The sequence below is a fragment of the Haliotis rufescens genome, unplaced genomic scaffold (assembly GCF_023055435.1).
Source record: "Haliotis rufescens isolate VD_foot unplaced genomic scaffold, xgHalRufe1.0.p SCAF_13, whole genome shotgun sequence".
NCBI classification, from domain to species: domain Eukaryota; kingdom Metazoa; phylum Mollusca; class Gastropoda; order Lepetellida; family Haliotidae; genus Haliotis; species Haliotis rufescens.
This window is the reverse complement of record NW_025963813.1, coordinates 14,436,631-14,457,417: the sequence shown is the minus strand read 5'-3', so window position 1 is coordinate 14,457,417 and position 20,787 is coordinate 14,436,631. Positions and strand designations below refer to the sequence as shown.

Here is a 20,787-nt window from a genome sequence, read left to right as displayed (position 1 = left end):
TGCGAGCCATTGCGGGAACGAAACTCGTGCAGGTGTCATTCTGGGTGATAATCGTGCCCCGGCGAGGAGGGCACTTCACTACTTTGACCGACATGATGTCAGTCATATGACTTGTGTTATCTTGTTTCAATACGCGGACGGGTATGGAGGAAACAATTGAAGAGTCCCAATTGAGAGAAAATGGTGAGAATTAGTTTTCTTTTATTTCATTTGTTATTAGTTATTTGTTTACTTAGTTGTTAAAAGCTCTAAAACAAACAGCTAAGAGAGTTGGTATCATGTCTCGATATTTATGTCTTATGATTATGGAACGGGTTTTGTGGCTGACAGTAGTAATAGTGACTGAGTAGTAGTAGTAGTAGTAGTAGTAGTAGTAGTAGTAGAGTGTGAGTGAGTGAGTTGGGTTTAACGCCGCTTTTAACATTATTCCAGTTATATCACGGCGTGTCAGCTTAATGTGGGAGGAAAGCCCGAAGTGATGCAGGTCTCGGACGTTTACCACTTCGGTGAAACCCACGAGCACGGGTATGGTGCTGACAAACCTAGAAACATAATCGAGGCGAACCGGGATTCGAACCCACAATCATAGGTTTCTGGCGTGTCCAAGGGACGCAACTCTGTACAGCGAATCGCGGCGCCTTAGACGACTGGGCCACCCGTGCCCCCCGACAGTAGTAATTTCGCAATTTGAAATGGTCGGTTTTTGGCGTTGCAATTCTCAATGCTCACAGTTGAGTCCCTTAACCACTACAGGATCCGCTGAACGTTATTTCGATTTACAATTTCGCCCTGTGCATGACCCTTGGTTTCAGTGCCATCTCCATCACTTGGATTTAACGCGTCGCGATATAACTGAAATATCGTTGAAGTAAAGGTTAGACCAAGAGGACCCAGTGTCTACTCGTTGAAATGGTTAATTAAACCGCGCAGCGCCGAGTGATTTAAGTAACCATTTCAACGATTAGACACCCCGGGGTCCGAGTGGTCTGACAGACTTAAACCATGTCCAACATTTATAGCACCTAAAGGGGCGGTCGGGTAGCCTAGAGGTTAAAGCGTTCGCTCGTCACGCCGAAGACCCGGGTTCGAATCTCGACATGGGTACAATGTGTGAAGCCCATTTCTGGTGTCCCCCGCCGTGATATTGCTGGAATATTGCTAAAAGCGGCGTAAAACCATACTCACTCACTCACTATAGCACCTAAAATGATCTTTGCTCAACTGTGAGAACTCTGTGTGAGTCGGCCCTGGGGCAAGTATATCATTGATTTTGGACCAACTCGAGTGTTTCTAGGTTTGTCAGCACCACACCCCAGCTCGTGGGTTTCATCGAAGTAGTAAACGTCTGAGACCTGCATCACTTCGGGCTTTCCTCCCACATTAAGCTGACACGCCGTGATATAGCTGGAATGGTGTTAAAAAAGCGGCGTTAAACCGAACTCACTCACTCACACTCTACTACTACTACTACTACTACTACTACTACTCTACAACCCTTATTCCTGCCACGTGTGTAATTGTCGTATTTCACGTGTGGAGGATTCGATAGCGGCTGGTTTTTATCAGCCACCCGTTGCTGATTTTTACCCAGTCGCATGTGTTGCATGGCAACGGGAATACTTCTGGAATGGATTGTTTAGTTTCATAGATAATGTTCCAGGGGATATAGGCAAAGAGGTCAAACATATGTTTTCTGCTTGGAACGTGAACACTACATCACACTAATCCAGTGTGGATAAAAGGGAAAAAGAAAAGCTGGATATGCAAGGAATGTCTCAGTTCATGGGGGGGGGGGGGGGGGGGGGGGGGGGCGGTCGGGTAGCCTAGTGGTTAAAGCGTTCGCTCGTCACGCCGGAGACCCGGGTTCGATTCCCGACATGGGTACAATGTGTGAAGCCCATACCTGGTGTCCCCCGCCATGATATTGCTGGAATATTGCTAAAAGCGGCGTAAAACCAAACTCACCAACTCACTCACGCCTGAGACCCGGGTTCGATTCCCGACATGGGTACAATGTGTGAAGCCCATATCTGGTGTCCCCCGCCATGATATTGCTGGAATATTGCTAAAAGCGGCGTAAAACCAAACTCACCCACTCACTCACGCCTGAGACCCGGGTTCGATTCCCGACATGGGTACAATGTGTGAAGCCCATATCTGGTGTCCCCCGCCATGATATTGCTGGAATATTGCTAAAAGTGGCGTAAAACCATATTCACTCTCTCACGCTAACACATTTGACTTTAGGTTTGGTTTGGGGTGTTTGTTGTTACGCTTGTCGTAAGGGGCGACTAACGGGATCTTGTGGTCAGGCTCGCTGACGTGGTTGGTGCATGTCATCGAATCCCAATTGCGTGGATCGATGCTCATGATGTCAATCACTGGATCGTTTGATCCAGACTCGATTATTGACAGACCGTCATAATATAGCTGGAATATTGCAGAGTGCGGCGTTAAACAACAACAGCAATAACAACAACAACCGATCTCGTGGCTCTCATGCCGTGTACTGCCGACTCGTCTTCAACTCAAAATGGTGTTTTTTAGCCTTTCTTCAAGGTGGTTGGCTATGAGATAACGCTAAAGCGCCCGGCTCCAAAATAAAATAACCGTTATCTAATCTACAGTTAGATTACTTCAAGATTCAAAAGTGTAGGTATATTTCCAAGAATCATACGTTTAGAAACTAACATTACCGACGACTTATAAACCTATTCATTGGGATCTCTATAAAGTAAGAGACTTCTTTCTATAGGCATTAAAACCTATTGTGAGGTTTTACTTTCCAGTCGGGTTAAATCTCATAAACAGGGACGTGGTAATGGATTTTATATAATATCCCAGGGATTTTATATAATGTCCTGGGTATTTTATTAATATATCTTCCGTTCAGATTGTAACATGTAATGAAATGTAAAATCAAATAACAAATGTTTGCTTTATATTCCCGAGGATCGAACTCGCAACCTTCATATCTGTAGCCCAGCCCAGGTGTTGATAAGCCTCACTGGTTTTTAGAATGTCCTTTTCAAGATCCGTACGCCAGCAACAGATATTTTACGCGCGTTTCCTAAGGTTCATGGAAAGTATGCTCGAAACATAAAAATGTTGATAAATGTTGTTTTAAGTTTGTTTTTTCGGTTTATAAGCATGGCTTCGCCCCCTTGGTTTTTCCCTCTCCCCAGGGCATGCTCTGTCTACCAAAACCTCGTGAGCGTGTTTTCTCCAATACATATTTTCTTGCAGCACCTTGCTTGTTATCCAAACGATGGCTGCTGGCCTACATCTCCTCTATCTCGTTCATCTTCGTCTACGCCGTCAGGACCGACATCAGTGTCGCCATAGTCTGCATGGTCATTGACAACAACACAGCGTCTTCTGCAAACGTCTCCGACCCAATGTGCGTCCCCAACGCTAATGCTTCAAGGGGTTATGACGTAAGTGAAATGTCTGTCGTTTGTGGTTCATATTGTGTGAGCGTCGAGCCTTCTGTTTCAGAACGAAATTCGTTGATTGAACGTTGTTTAAAACAGTTTGCAGCAATAGTCTAGCCAGATCACAACGGCCTGTTAGTATTTTGTTTAATTGTTTTGTTGTTTTACGCCGCACTCAGCAATATTCCAGTTATATGACGGCGGTCTGTAAATAATCGAGTCGTAAAAGGAGACTAACGGGATCGAGTGGTCAGGCTCGCTGACTTGGTTGATGCATGTCATCGATCCCAATTGCGTGGATCGATGCTCATGATATCAATCACTGGATTGTCTGGTCCAGACTCGATTATTTACAGACCGCCGTCATATAGCTGGAATATTGCTGAGTGCGGCGTTAAACAACAAACCAACCAACCAAATCCTTCCTATGACCACATTTCACTGAAGAGTGATCCTATTCTTGTATTTTCCAGAGGGCGGAGTTCAATTGGAACAAGGGAGAACAATCCGGCATTTTGTCCGCTTTTTATTATGGTTATATCTTCGCCCAAATCCCCGCTGGAATATTGCTGAGTGCGGCGTTAAACAACAAACCAACCAACCAAATCCTTCCTATGACCACATTTCACTGAAGAGTGATCCTATTCTTGTATTTTCCAGAGGGCGGAGTTCAATTGGAACAAGGGAGAACAATCCGGCATTTTGTCCGCTTTTTACTATGGTTATATCTTCGCCCAAATCCCCGCTGGATGGCTTGCCGGAAGGTTTGGGGGGAAATATGTGCTTGGAATTGGTTGGACCATTGGTGCCATAGCAACCATGTTGACTCCAGTTGGAGCACGGGAGAGCATTTATATTGTGTACGCACTGAGGGTTCTCATTGGATTCTTTACGGTAAGATATGGAGAAAAGTTGACAAAGAATTTTGGACCCCGTTATACTGTCCCCGTACATCTGACCCCGCTACTCTAGATCCCGTTATACTGGACTCATAAATCTCGACCCCTTTAGAGGCCATTTACCCCGTTATTCTGGGTCACGATAGATTGGACCTCATCAGACTGGACACTGTTAATCTGGAACCTGTTATAAAGTAGTCAGGTTCCTTTACTTTGGCGTCCGTTAATCTGGACACCGTCAGCCTAGATCCCGTTAGACTGAACCGAGTTAAACTTGACCCCGTTGGTTTGGATCCAAATTACTGCTTGACCCCGTTGGTGTGTCAAGCTTCCCGGGAGATTGATATTTGGAACGTTTTCAAGGAAAGTATACAAACACAATTATAATAATTGTATATCGATAATCCGGAATTCGTTTATAAAGACGATTTCTTCCGCCATTGGCCCCGTCCAGTTTAACGATGTTTTCCTGTGGACTATTTTCAATAGCCATTCATGCAGATCAGGAATTACCATTTCAGGGCGTGTCTTATCCAGCGATGCAGTCAATGTGGGGGAAATGGGCCCCACCTATGGAGAGAAGTAAACTCCTCTCCCTGACGTTCTCGGGTAAATGTGGTTTGATTGTCAAGAAAATGATATAAAGTCGCCTCTTTCCAATGTACGATGTTTTCATTAGGATCATACGGGGCACAGGTTCCATGACATGATCCAATAATCGTGGGTTCGAATCCCGGCTCAGCATGGTCCTTGGTCAGGTAGCACCTTGCTCTCGTGGGTTTCACCCTGATGTAACTGAAATACTGTAAGTTCAAAGTGGGTTAAACCAAACTACCTCGCTTATTTCGCGTATATTGTGGATTTACTGCACAAATAGTCACTAAAAGCAATAGTTAAAGCTTTTTTGGCGAACACCTGGTGTCATCAATGAATTTCAGTCATCCATTCATATTTTTTCGCCGCTATTAAAGAAAAAAATGTGGATTTCGTTTAATGAAAAAATAGTCATTCATTCATTCATTCATTCATTCATTCATTCATTCATTCATTCATTCATTCCGCTGTGAATAACAAAAATGTGGATTTCGTTAACTGAACAAATATTCATTCATTCATTCATTCATTCATTCATTCATTCATTCATTCATTCATCCTATTTTCGAAATTGTATTTTCAGGATCTTCCGTCGGAAACATCTTCACCATCATAACATAAACCAAAAAGTCACTAAAAGCAAAAGGTTAAAGACTTTTCGCGAACACATGGTGTCATCTCTGATTTTCAGTGATCCATTCATATATTTACACCACTGTAAATACAAAAAATAGGATTTCGTTAACTGAAAATGATTATTCATTCATTCATTCATTCATCTGTCATATTTTTGAAATTGTATTTTCAGGGTCTTTCATCGGAAACATTTTGGCCATCACAATACTATCCAAACAGTCACTGAAAGTAAAAGTTAAAGTCTTTTCGCGAACACCTGGTGTTATCACTTATTTTCAGTGATCCATTCATATTTTTACACCGCTGTAAATATCAAAAATGAGAATTTCGTTAACTGAAAACGATCATTCATTCATTCATTCATTCATTCATCTGTCATGATATTTTCGAAATTGTATTTTCAGGAGCTTTCGTCGGAAACATTTTGACCTTTATAATATCTGGCTATTTGTGCGCTGAAGGATTTGACAATGGTTGGGGATCTATATTTTACGTGGTAGGTGAGTAAATCACTTTACTATCAAATAGAACAGTTATAGACCGAACACCCTGAGTCTGACAGTGACTTCAGTAAAATGTCCCAAGCAAAGCAGTAGATGCAAGGTTTCTCAAGTGATTATATTTTCAACTCGTATGTCCTGTACACCTGTTCCACTGAGATTCAAGACAATAGATCAGAAACACAACAACGGGAAAATAGGGTGGGGGAGCACGCACGCACATGCACACGCACGCACGCACGCACGCACGCACGCACGCACACACACACACACCATACTGAACATGTTTTCTTTTATGCAATCGATATACATGTACTAAGGTTAAACACAACACAACAACCTACTCACTTCAACAAAACTGGGGCGACAAGTGTTCAGAACGAAAATATCTTCGAGGATCTTTTTACATTCATCTAGCACTTGTTAACTTGTGATACATAGAGGTTATCACGCGAGTGTGTTTGGGGATGGTAAATATCCTGCATTAGGAATAAACATTGTATTTAGCGAGCCTTGGCGAGCTAAATACATCGTGTTTATTCCTAATACAGGATATTTACCATCCCCAAACACACAAGCGTGATAACCTCTTTATCATATAATGTCATTCTTTTAATTCTGTGCTTCAAAATCGCTTTCTCTCTCTCTCACAAACATTACCGAAACATTGCGAGTTTTCCTGGATTGCGCGCATTAATATTTATTCCGTCACAGGGTAAGTGATGTGTCAGTCGGACAGTGACAGTAGCCAATATAGTTCTAACTGAAATCTGTTTCTTATACAGTGGCGAAGCAAAATATACGCAAAACAACAGTTGTTTTTAAATTGCCTTTCGCGGCAATCCATCGGTCTGTCCGCTAGAGTAACTGCCCTTTGTCAAAGGGAAGCTACTCGGCTACTCTAACCCTAGTCTATGAGACGTCACGGCCACGGTCAGACGTTGTTGACAGTCGGTCTGTCCTGTCATTACGTTAAGAAGTGTAGTCAGATGTACACACAGCGACAAAACGAAACAAGGTACAAATTCAAACATATTTCGGCCCAATCCAACTATTTTAATATGTGGAGAAGGTTTTAAGCCGCAGAGGTCTACAAGCACATATATGGCTACTGATCCCGCTTGGCTAGGCCTCGTGCCCTCGCAAAATTGTTTCAAAATTTTTATCTCCAAAATTGCCAAAACTTATAAAATGCCTTAGCTGCGTCACAGTTAGACACTGATTCTCAGTATATTAGACTGTTCTTTTGATAATGATAGCAATTATCCCAGTAGTTTATCCAGATTCCCAATGGTTAATTTTGACTCGATCGCCGAATGACGAGGGCGACGCCATGTTTGTTTATAAACAGTGAAAGTAGTCCTACTTGACCTTTGATATTTGCATCTCTATCCGCATATGACCCCAACGGATATCGTTTTTATCCGTTGGCTTTATCCTGTCGAGAAACCTACCCATTATATGATAAAAATGTATATCTTTTTCCATAAAGTTGTAGTCGCGCTTGTCAATATTAAGTCAATATCAAAGGCACCTTGTGTGAGGAAAGTAACGTAGCTTCACACAGATGCCCTCAAACACAAACCTTCACATATATCCCTTGACACACATGCCTTCAGATATATCCCTTGACACACATGCCTTCACATATATCCCTTGACACACATGCCTTCAGATATATCCCTTGACACACATGCCTTCACATATATCCCTTGACACACATGCCTTCAGATATATCCCTTGACACACATGCCTTCACACACATACCTTCACATATATCCCTTGACACACATGCCTTCACATATATCCCTTGACACACATGCCTCAAGATATATCCCTTGACACACATGCCTTCACATATATCCCTTGACACACATGCCTTCACATATATCCCTTGACACACATGCCTTCAGATATATCCCTTGACACACATGCCTTCACATATATCCCTTGACACACATGCCTTCAGATATATCCCTTGACACACATGCCTTCAGATATATCCCTTGACACACAAGCCTTCACATATATCCCTTGACACACATGCCTTCAGATATATCCCTTGACACACATGCCTTCAGATATATCCCTTGACACACATGCCTTCAGATATATCCCTTGACACACATGCCTTCAGATATATCCCTTGACACACATGCCTTCAGATATATCCCTTGACACACATGCCTTCACATATATCCCTTGACACACATGCCTTCAGATATAACCCTTGACACACATGCCTTCACATATATCCCTTGACACACATGCCTTCAGATATATCCCTTGACAGACATGCCTTGACACACATACCTTCACATATATCCCTTGACACACATGCCTTCACATATATCCCTTGACACACATGCCTTCAGATATATCCCTTGACACACATGCCTTCACATATATCCCTTGACACACATGCCTTCAGATATATCCCTTGACACACATGCCTTCAGATATATCCCTTGACACACAAGCCTTCACATATATCCCTTGACACACATGCCTTCAGATATATCCCTTGACACACATGCCTTCAGATATATCCCTTGACACACAAGCCTTCACATATATCCCTTGACACACATGCCTTCAGATATATCCCTTGACACACATGCCTTCAGATATATCCCTTGACACACATGCCTTCAGATATATCCCTTGACACACATGCCTTCAGATATATCCCTTGACACACATGCCTTCATATATATCCCTTGACACACATGCCTTCACATATATCCCTTGACACACATGCCTTCAGATATATCCCTTGACACACATACCTTCACACACATACCTTCACATATATCCCTTGACACACATGCCTTCACATATATCCCTTGACACACATGCCTTCAGATATATCCCTTGACACACATGCCTTCAGATATATCCCTTGACACACATGCCTTCACATATATCCCTTGACACACATGCCTTCAGATATATCCCTTGACACACATGCCTTCAGATATATCCCTTGACACACATGCCTTCAGATATAACCCTTGACACACATACCTTCAGATATATCCCTTGACACACATGCCTTCAGATATAACCCTTGACACACATGCCTTCAGGTATATCCCTTGACACATGCCTTCAGATATATCCCTTGACACACATGCCTTCAGATATAACCCTTGACACACATACCTTCAGATATATCCCTTGACACACATGCCTTCAGATATAACCCTTGACACACATGCCTTCAGGTATATCCCTTGACACATGCCTTCAGATATAACCCTTGACACACATACCTTCAGATATAACCCTTGACACACATGCCTTCAGATATATCCCTTGACACACATGCCTTCAGATATATCCCTTGACACACATGCCTTCAGATATATCCCTTGACACACATGCCTTCAGATATATCCCTTGACACACATGCCTTCAGATATATCCCTTGACACACATGCCTTCAGATATATCCCTTGACACACATGCCTTCAGATATATCCCTTGACACACATGCCTTCAGATATATCCCTTGACACACATGCCTTCAGATATATCCCTTGACACACATGCCTTCAGATATATCCCTTGACACACATGCCTTCAGATATATCCCTTGACACACATGCCTTCAGATATATCCCTTGACACACATGCCTTCAGATATATCCCTTGACACACATGCCTTCAGATATATCCCTTGACACACATGCCTTCACATATATCCCTTGACACACATGCCTTCAGATATATCCCTTGACACACATGCCTTCAGATATATCCCTTGACACACATGCCTTCAGATATATCCCTTGACACACATGCCTTCAGATATAACCCTTGACACACATACCTTCAGATATATCCCTTGACACACATGCCTTCAGATATAACCCTTGACACACATGCCTTCAGATATATCCCTTGACACATGCCTTCAGATATATCCCTTGACACACATGCCTTCAGATATAACCCTTGACACACATACCTTCAGATATATCCCTTGACACACATGCCTTCAGATATAACCCTTGACACACATGCCTTCAGGTATATCCCTTGACACATGCCTTCAGATATAACCCGTGACACACATACCTTCAGATATATCCCTTGACACACATGCCTTCAGATATAACCCTTGACACACATGCCTTCAGGTATATCCCTTGACACACATGTATTGACACACATGCCTTTAGATATATCCCTTGACACACATGCCTTGACACACATGCCTTTAGGTATATCCCTTGACACACATGCCTTTAGATATATCCCTTGACACACATGCCTTTAGATATATCCCTTGACGCACATGCCTTGACACACATGCCTTTAGATATATCCATTGACACACATGCCTTTAGATATATCCCTTGACAAACATGCCTTGACACACATGCCTTTAGATATATCCCTTGACACACATGCCTTGACACACATGCCTTTAGATATATCCCTTGACACACATGCCTTGACACAAATGCCTTCAGATATATCCCTTGACACATGTGCCTTCACACACATGCCTTCAGATATATCCCTTCACACATGCCTTTAGATATATCCCTTGACACACATGCCTTCAGATATATCCCTTGACACACATGTCTTCACATACATGCCTTCAGACATATCCCTTGACACACACATATGCCTTGACACACATGCCTTTACACACATGCCTTGACACACGTCTTCACACACACGTCTTTAGACATACACTTTGACACAGACATGCCTTTGGATATATCCCTTCACACATGCCTTGACACACATGCCTTTAGATATATCCCTTGACGCACATGCCTTGACACACATGCCTTTAGATATATCCCTTGACACACATGCCTTGACACACATGCCTTTAGATATATCCCTTGACACACATGCCTTCACACACATGCCTTCAGATATATCCCTTGACACACATGCCTTTAGATATATCCCTTGACACACATGCCTTCACATATATCCCTTGACACACATGCCTTTAGATATATCCCTTGACACAATTGCCTTCACATACATGCCTTCAGATATATCCCTTGACACACATGTCTTCACATACATGCCTTCAGACATATCCCTTGACACACACATATGCCTTGACACACATGCCTTTACACACATGCCTTGACACACATGCCTTGACACACATCTTCACATACATGCCTTCAGATATATCCTTTGACACACATGCCTTCAGATATATCCCTTGACACATATGCCTTCACACACATGCCTTCACACACATGTCTTATAAAACCACCCAAAAAATAACTTTCAGCTCAGAGGTGAGTGAGTTTGTTGCAGCAACATTACACAAATGTCTGTACGGGTGGCACCCAGACCTGGCCTCCCATGGGTTGTGTGTACCAATGTGGGAAGCGAACTTTGTTCAGCGTGAAGAACCAACCACTATCCATCGGCCCAACCACATCGCAACGATCAGTTGGGGAGAGATGACACACATCCGGGTCACTAATTACAACACGCCGTGACAAAACTGAAAACTGTTCGAATCGGTGTTAAACCCCTCTCACTCACTCACCCAGTGATATGCCAGTGATAACCAATAGTCATCTAAATCGAGCAATTTTATAACCAATATTTGCTAGATATCATTGTCACTGTGTATGTTAGAATACATGTAGGTGAGGTGAAATTGGGTTTAACGTCGCGTCCAAGATTAGTGCACTTATATAGCGACGTGCATGTACGTGTGTGTGTGTGTGTGTGTGTGGCTGCTTGTACTAGTCCGGACTGATGCCGATTTATAGTGCTCGCCCACAAAGATACCATACCAGTTTAACATGAATACCTCACTCAGACACAGAATACTGACTCCGAGCCGACCAGTCCTAGTTTTAGCCCCTTAATGCCGAGCGCCAGACAGGGTTACAGCAAGTACCATCTTTTAAAGTATTTTGGTATGCATGCGTATGTTTTTTCCAGTTCGAACTAATGCCAGTTTGATAGTGCTTGTCCACTGAGATAGCATGCAGCACCCCCCTCAGACACTGTATTCTGACTCCGACCGAACCGGCCGGTCCATGTTGTATCTCCTTCATGTCGTGTGCAGGCAGGGTAACAACAAGTACCATAGTTTGACGTCTTTTTTTATTTGACGCAGCCGGGGATCGAACCACCAACCTCCTGCTCTTGTACGGTGGATTAAGTCAAAGCGTTCAGACTAGATATTCAACGTAAAGACATATTGAATCTCCCAAGTCAAATACAACATGAACTAACTCAACGTGTTCACCTGCACAGGGGCAGCTAACCTATTATGGATGATTGTGTGGTTCGTCTTCGTGGCTGACAGTCCGTCAGCCCACTCCTCCATCACTGATGAAGAGCGCGACTACATCGTTAAGAGCATTGGGGACAGCACAAAACCGGTACGGTGGCTCTTCTCAAACAATTGCTTTAATTAGACAACAACCAAACAAAGAAACTACGAATAACATTCGCTGCTTCAAAGAGATCGTCAACTGATGACAGTCATTCGCATTTAAGAAGAACATATTTTGAGATCGAAAGTTTAATTGTTTATATTTACTCGACGCCAAAAGAAACGCGAACTATAGAAACATATAGAGAAAAATGTCGTTAAGAAGAGATGTTTCCAATGTGTACCACTTCATGACAAACCTAACAATCAGTCAAGTATTACCACTGAGCGTCTTTATTCCTATCACGATATGACCCGTGAAGATCCGGGGTAGAATAGGTCTTCAGCAACCCATGCTTGCCGTAAAAGGCGACTAACGGGATCGGGTGGTCAGGCTCGCTGACTTGGTTGATGCATGATCCCCATTGCGTGGATCGATGCTCATGATGTTAATCACTGGATTGTCTGGTCCAGACTCGATAATTTACAGACCGCCGTCATATAGCTGGAATATTGCTGAGTGCGGCGTTAAACAACAAACAAACCAACCAACCTATCACGATATGCTGCACAAGACTTTACACGCTAATCCTACATAAGACACATCTTGAGTCATGGATCTATGACGTCACATGTGATGCGCTCATGAGAGTCGGTTCACACAACATACCAGTATGTTCGTTTGTGCATCGAACGAACCCAATATCTCAAGAATTTGAGTCATTCTACATATATTAACCAACGTGTATGGTATTCGCGGTCAGTATATAAATTACATTGGACTTTCTTACAGGTGACATCTACTCCATGGCGGGAGATAGCAACATCACGGCCACTCTACGTGTGCGTCCTGTCTCACGTCTGTTTCAACTGGTTGTTGTACACCATCATGGCGGAAGTACCATCCTTCCTGAAAGATGTTCTCCTCTACGATGTTAAATCAGTAAGAATAATTAATTTGGTGACTGGGTGAGTGAGTGATTGTATTTGAACGGTACTCAGTTTATGGTGTTTAAGGGTCGGGGCAGTCAGTACATTTTTTTGCTTATGATATGTGATTAAATCATACTGTTTCACAGAGTCCCATAAGCATCAGACAGCCGGGGTAAATGAGTGAGTGAGTATGGTTTTACGCCGCTTTTAGCAATATCACGGCGGGGGACACCAGAAATGGGATTCACACATTGTACCCATGTCGGGAATCGAACCCGGGTCTTCAGCGTGACGAGCGAACGCTTAAACCACTAAGCTACCCTAGTACAGATGCTCATGATGTCAAATCACTGGATTGTCTGGTCCAGACTCGATTATTTTCAGAGCGCCGTCATACAGCTGGAAAATTGCTGAGTGCGGCGTTAAACAACAAACAAACAAATAAACAATGTCTGACATGTTTAACAGCATTATTGTATCAGACCAGTGTAGTTATTTCATGTACTTAATTCATTAAACATTCTAGGATAACCTGTCCGTGGATCTGGCCTTCTGCACATGTGGGTGTAGTTTTATAGTGCAGTATGTTGTAGTGTGCTGTAAATATCCAATCCAGTCCATTGAAACACATCCATGACGTCATTCTATTGTTAAAACGCGTACAGTACATTGTCTGGGGCGTGTTACAAATTCATACATTTTCTTAGTTTCATAGCATGATAAACAAACATGGATAAATTTCTAATAGTTTCTGTACAATCACAAGTCATTAATTTACCAAATTTGTTACCGTTTGGGTTGCGGTAGAAATAGGTACTTAGATATTTTGCTCTTAAATCTTTATACACTGGACATACACATAAAAAGTGATATTCATCTTCAATACAATCAGTTTTACAAATCCTACAAAGTCTATGTTCTCTTGCAATACCTTCATATCTGCCTGTTTCAATAAATAGATCATGTGAGCCACAACTAAATCGAGAAAGAGCTGTTCTAAACTTATGTAAATTTACACTTAATAGATAAGGCTCTCGTATTATAGTAGTCTTAAATGTAGTGTAGTAATTTGCTTTTCTAGAACTGGACAAAGACCATGCCATTTTTGAATGTACATATCTTTTTAGGTCTGTGTGTCAAACAGGAGAAGAAATGCTGTGGCATATCTACATGTTGCTGTAACCAAATATAACCATATCCACATTCGTATAACATGTTTTTAACTTTTAATGCCCAATTTTGTTTCCCATGGCTGTCGTAGAGAAGCATCATATTATAACATTTTCTAGGGTATCTTGAAGATGGCATATTTAATAGTTTGACCCAGTATTTAATAACCTTTAAATAACTATTGATATACATGGGAAGCCGTCCGCACTCACCATATACTCTTGCGTTTTCTGTGCTAGATTTTACACCCAAAAACTTTTGACATGCATATAAATGTAGTTTCTCAATAACATCCAAATGTTCTAGGACCCAAATTTCTGATCCGTACAATAGAATCGGGCTTATTTTTTAATCAAATATTTTAAAATAAAAAACATCGTGTATATTTCCTATAATTCCCGTCATCGTGTATTGACGATGTGCAATCGATTGATAAAATACTAGTTCAGGACCCCACGATATTATGACGTGCCGTGTACCATGTATTGTAAATATCAGCTCGTGACGGAGCGAGGTGCACGTGCAACAGCGACAGAGAACGTATTCCTCGTGCATCAAACAAGGGCGACTCACACAGTGTCAATACACGCTACAAAGAGTTGTTGTATATTTTTCAAATATTTTACACAAGATAATATTTTGTCAAAGTGTGAAAGTAGAGGACTCTGCTCCATTATTTTCAAGGAATGGAGAGTTACTCGGACATTCCCCTCGACATCCAATGTGTTATTCAGTGAATCCTTTGTAAATATAAGTAAATCGTTCGTGACAATAAGTACATTCATTGTGTTAGTAAGTCCACCGACCCGTGAAGATCCGGGCTAGAATAGGTCTTCAGCAACCCATGCTTGCCTTAAAAGGCGATTATGCTTGTCGTGAGAGGCGACTAACGGGATTGGGTGGTCAGGCTCGCTGACTTGGTTGATGCATGTCATCGTGTCCCAGTTACGTGGATCGATGTTTATGATGTCAACCATTGCTGAGTGCGGCGTTAAACAACAAACAAACAAAGTAAGTCCACTGCGAAAGTAACCCCATTGAATAATGTCATATCATCACCCAGAGGTCAGTTGGTATATCCGACCGCCTCCGTGGTCGAGTGGAAGAGCGTCCGCTCGGAGAGCCGAAGGTCCGGGATACGATCCCCGGCCGCGTCATACCAAAAGACGTTAAAAGATGGTACTTGTTGTTACCCTGTCTGGCGCTCGGCATTAAGGGGCTAAAACAAGGACTGGTCGGCTCGGAGTCAGTATACTGTGTCTGACTGGGGTATTCATGATAAACTGCGACATGGTATCTCAGTGTGCTAGCACTATAAATCGGCATCAGTCCGGACTAGTACAAGCAGCCACACACACATACACGTGCATGCACGTCGCTATATAAGTGCAATAATCTTGGACGCGACGTTAAACCCCATTTCACCATACCTCACCAGTTAGTTTATCCATTGAACAAGGTCACATCTTAGTGACACGCTTGTTTTCGGCATACCGTGGAATATGTGACCATGAGTTGTCATCTTCTCCAGAACGGCCTGCTGTCGTCTGCTCCCTTCATGGCCATGTCTGTGACGTCATTAGGAGGTGGCCAGATAGCCGACTTCCTCCGAAGAAACTATCTGAGCACCAAAGTCACCCGGAGAGGGGCTCAAGCTCTTGGTCAGTATACACATTATTACTCGACTTGTCTAGAGAGTATCCTGTTAATGCATGAAGGTTTTTTTGCGCAAGTGGTTCACATGAAGTTTGTTTGTTTGTTTGTGTGTTGTTTGACGCCGCACACGGCAATATTAAAGATATATGACAGCAGTCTGTAAATAAACGAGTCTGGACCAGGTGATCCAGTGGTTGACATCATGAGCATCGATCCACGCAATTGGGATACGATGACATGCATCAACCAAGTCAGCAAGGTTTGAGGATTCCGGGTTAACATCGGTCACCAGCAAATTATGCTTGTCGTAAGAGGCGACTAACGGGATCGGGTGGTCAGGCTCGCTGACTTGGTTGATGCATGTCATCGTATACCAATTGCGTGGATCGATGCTCATGACGTCAATCACTGGATTGTCTGGTCCATACTCGATTATTTACAGACCGCCGTCATATAGCTGGGATATTGCTGAGTGCGGCGTTAAACAACAAACCAACCACACTTCAAATGCGCTGACACAATTAATTTCTTATTTTAAGCTTTTCTCGGTGCCAGTGCGTGTTTGTTAGGGACGGGCTTCGTATCCTGCAGCAACAGGTACGTCGGCGTTGTCCTCCTCTGTGTCTCCGTCGGCTTCATGGGGCTCTGCAACTCTGGCTTCGTGGTCAACGTCGTCGACTTCGCTCCCAGGTATGTCTAGATGTTCCTTGAGCACTACATAGATGAACGGTCTTTAGCAACCCATGTTTGCCGTAAATGGCGACAATGCGTGTCGTAAGAAGTGACTAACGGGATCGGGTGGTCTTTGTTGACTTGGTTGATGCATGTCATCGTATCCCATTTGCGTGGTGTCGTAAAAGGCGACCTACAGGATCGGGTAGTCAGGCTTGCTGACTTGGTTGATGCGTGTCATCGATTCCAATTGCGTGGATCGATGATCATGATGTAAATCACTGGATTGTCTGGTCCAGACTCGATTATTTACAGACCGCCGTCATATTGCAAGAATATTGCTGAGTGCGGCGTTAAACAACAACAAACAAACAAACATTGATGAGCATACAATGTACCAGCATATCTTAATACGTGAAACCCGTTTAACCAGACGGAATCATGAATACATTTATACATTCGGGGTTTCATTAAAAACAGTTGGCGAACAAATATTGCGTATACAAATATAAACCACTTAATATTTATTAATTGACAAGACATATGTATTGAGAGTGTGACCTTTCAGTATAATAAATCTATAACTGCCAATGACTTTCCGAGGTATTTTCGAGTCTGGTTCATACAAACCTTCCACAAACCCCCCGGTGACAGGTTTTCCCCAGTGCATATTAAGCGGCCATTGTGACCCAACAATCCGCATTTTGGACGGCTCTATCGACAGCTCTACCGTTACTCCTGTTGTTTGATGAGACATATGACAAGATAGATATCAGTTGTCCTCCAAAATCATCTCAATGTTCTCGTACATATTAATGACATTTTGAAATGTTGTATCCTTGCCAGATACGCTGGAATTCTGTTCGGAATATCCAACCTGTTTGCCACTGTTCCCGGGATGACGGCACCACTGGCTGTTGGGGCGCTCACGCCCAATGTAAGTAGTAACTGTACATGTTTATCTTTAGAGATGCGACCGCCACCGTGGCCTAGTGGTAGAGCGTCCGCCCGGAGAGCGGTAGGTCCGGGGTTCGATCCCCGCCCGCGTCATACCAAAAGACGTTTAAAGATGGTACTTGTTGTTACTCTGCAGGCGCTCGGCATTAAGGGGATAAAACAAGGACTGGTCGGCTCGAAGTCATTATACTGTGTCTGAGTGGGGTATTCATGTTAAACTGCGGCATGGTATCTCAGTGGGGTAGCACCCTAAAATCGGCATCAGCCCGGACTAGTGAGTGTGTGAGTGAGTGAGTATGGTTTTACGCCGCTTTTAGCAATATTCCAGCAATATCACGGCGGGGGACACCAGAAATGGGCCTCACACATTGTACCCATGTCGGGAATCGAACCGGGTCTTCGGCGTGACGAGCGAACCCTTTAACCATTAGGCCACCCGACCGCCCCCCGGACTAGTACAAGCAGCCACTTTATAAGTGCAATAATCATGGACTTCAAGTCCGTTTCTTGCTTACGAATACACCATTAAAGTGACACGTGTGGAATAAACCTCACTGGGGTAGAGTAATTTCGTCAAGCTTGTGGTTCGTTTATGAAAACCCGGGCTCGATTTCCACTCGCTCACTCACGCATTCACACACTTATTTTTGGGTTGCAGAACACACAGGGAGAGTGGCGTACGGTGTTCTACATCTGTGCGGGATTCGGTCTTGTCGGAGCCATCATATTTACCTTTTTCTCCGAGTTCGAAGTTCAACCCTGGGCACGGGAAAACGTTAAAGTTGACATCGACGTTCTGGACATGGACGGCAAGCCAAAAGTGGAAAATTGTGATGCGAACTCTGGAGTTCATAACGAAGGATTTACAGAGAATGGGAAGATCGAATCACCTTGACTGCCAAGAAAAAAACATTTCCCGTAAAAAACCATGACAATCCGGGTCACAAAATTTCCCGTTTAACTGACTTGATTAACGAATCGTGATCGTCCAGAAGGCGAGGGTTCTGGATAAAGGGGGTCCGGATTAACGAGGTTTTGCTGTAGTTTATTTTCATGGCTAACCTGAACTGGAAATAAATATCAATAATGTCAACAATGAGGACGGTATCCCACTCACCAAGCGCACACGTTGTAGATGTTTAAAGAAATAAAACAAGTTCCACACGTTACAGAGTACGTGTATTAATTTCTTTTACCCATAAGGGGTTCGCCCCGATTATGTTTCTAGGTTTGTCAGCACCACACCCGTGTCCACATTAAGCTGACACGCCGTGATATAACTTGAATACTGTTAAAAGCGCCGTTAAACCCAACTCACTCACTCACTCACTCTACCCATAAGGGCAATGATATCAGCGCAATTAATTCAGACTGAGCCTTCTTATTTTTGTTGCATGATGGTTGCCCAGTTCACGTCAGTTATTACATTGTTTTCAACGTTGGGTCATGTCAGCGCCTTCTCGCAAGTTCTGAAAATATCTCGTTGTCCCCGTCACGAGATAAGAGAAACACGATATTTCACGAGACAATTGGAATATCCTATATATTATATACTTTTTGTTGATGCCTACCCGATTAAGGGGAAATAGTTTCAGGAGAGGTAATTCTTGTAAGATAATAGTCCTGTCAAAGTTTGTTTTGTTTGTTGTTTAACGCCGCACTCTGCAATATTCCAGCTATATGACGGCGGTCTGTAAATAATCGAGTATGGACCAGACAATCCAGTGATTAATATCATGAGCATCGATCCACGCAATTGGGATAGGATGACATGCATCAACCAAGTCAGCGAGCCTGACCACCCGATCCCGTTAGTCGCCTTTTACGACAAGCCTAGTCACCTTTTACGGCAAGCATGGGTTGTTGAAGACCTATTTTACCCCTGATCTTCACGGGTCTCCTGTCAAAGAGTTATGTTCATTCAAGTGAAATATCAATTGTTATGATCACTGCTGTGAAATGTCAAGTGTTCACTGCAATGAAAATATCACTTTTCTCAACTTCAGAAACCTCATTATTTCCCACTGAAGCCTATAATGAAGAATAATCCACTCGCCATTCGGAATAACGGATTATCTGTCCCTCGCGAAGTAATGTTGAAACCCCCTCGCTGAGATGGACTTGCGAAATGAATTCACTCGGGACAGAAAATTCCTTATTCCTAGCAGCTCAGATGTTATTCTCTGAATATAACGGAAAAACTTTTAGCGATAGGGTGAAAAAAAAGCTTCATGTATGGCCGGTTTACCGTGTGCGTTTTTCATGCATTCTGGTCGATTTCGAGGTTAACAATTTTGTAATAGACCTTGACTATAACGAATGTATTTACTTGGAGGTCTGTATTGTCAAGGATTCGAACCCACGACCACGACTAAGGAGCACAACCCTGTCATTGAATGCGGCGACTGGGCCCCCTGTCTCGAGTGAGTGAGTGAGTTTGGTTTAAGGCCGCTTTTAACAGTATTCCAGTTATATCACGGCGTGTCAGCTTAATGTGGGAGGAAAGCCCGAAGTGATGCAGGTCTCAGGCGTTTACCACTTCGGTGAAACCAACGAGCACGGGTATGGTGCTGAAAAACCTAGAAACATAATCGGGACGAACCGGGATTCGAACCCATAATCAGAGGTTCCTGGCATGCCCAAGGGACGCAACTCTGCACAGCGAATCGCGGCGCCTTAGACGACTGGGCCACCCGTGCCCCCGCCCCCTGTCTCGAAAATTAGGGCTGTGAACATAGGCGGATCCAGAGGGGGTGTCCAGGGTCCCACTGAGAGAGGATTTGGATATTTGGCCCCCTCCCTTTTTAAAATGCTGGATCTGCCCTTGGTGCAGGTCAGGATAGACGGAACATACTTCCACAACTTGCAAGGCTGTTCCCTAGTTTACATGTCACCATGTGTACAAATGGTTACAAATTGTGCCGTGTCAAGCTCCAGGTTGATCTCGTGGG

The 20,787-nt window shown here is 43.2% G+C and overlaps 1 protein-coding gene across 1 annotated transcript; it reads left to right on the top strand.

The window, feature by feature from the left end:
* Positions 1-5: 5 nt before the first annotated feature.
* Positions 6-19,005, top strand: LOC124111209 (sialin-like). Its single transcript, XM_046470846.2, has 11 exons — positions 6-183; positions 3,247-3,437; positions 4,095-4,328; positions 4,855-4,942; positions 5,968-6,063; positions 12,328-12,455; positions 13,242-13,391; positions 16,083-16,212; positions 16,747-16,897; positions 17,726-17,816; positions 18,495-19,005. Exons 1-11 carry the CDS (start codon positions 144-146, stop codon positions 18,729-18,731), a joined length of 1,536 nt encoding a protein of 511 aa, XP_046326802.2. The 5' UTR covers positions 6-143; the 3' UTR covers positions 18,732-19,005.
* The last annotated feature ends 1,782 nt before the right edge of the window (positions 19,006-20,787 follow it).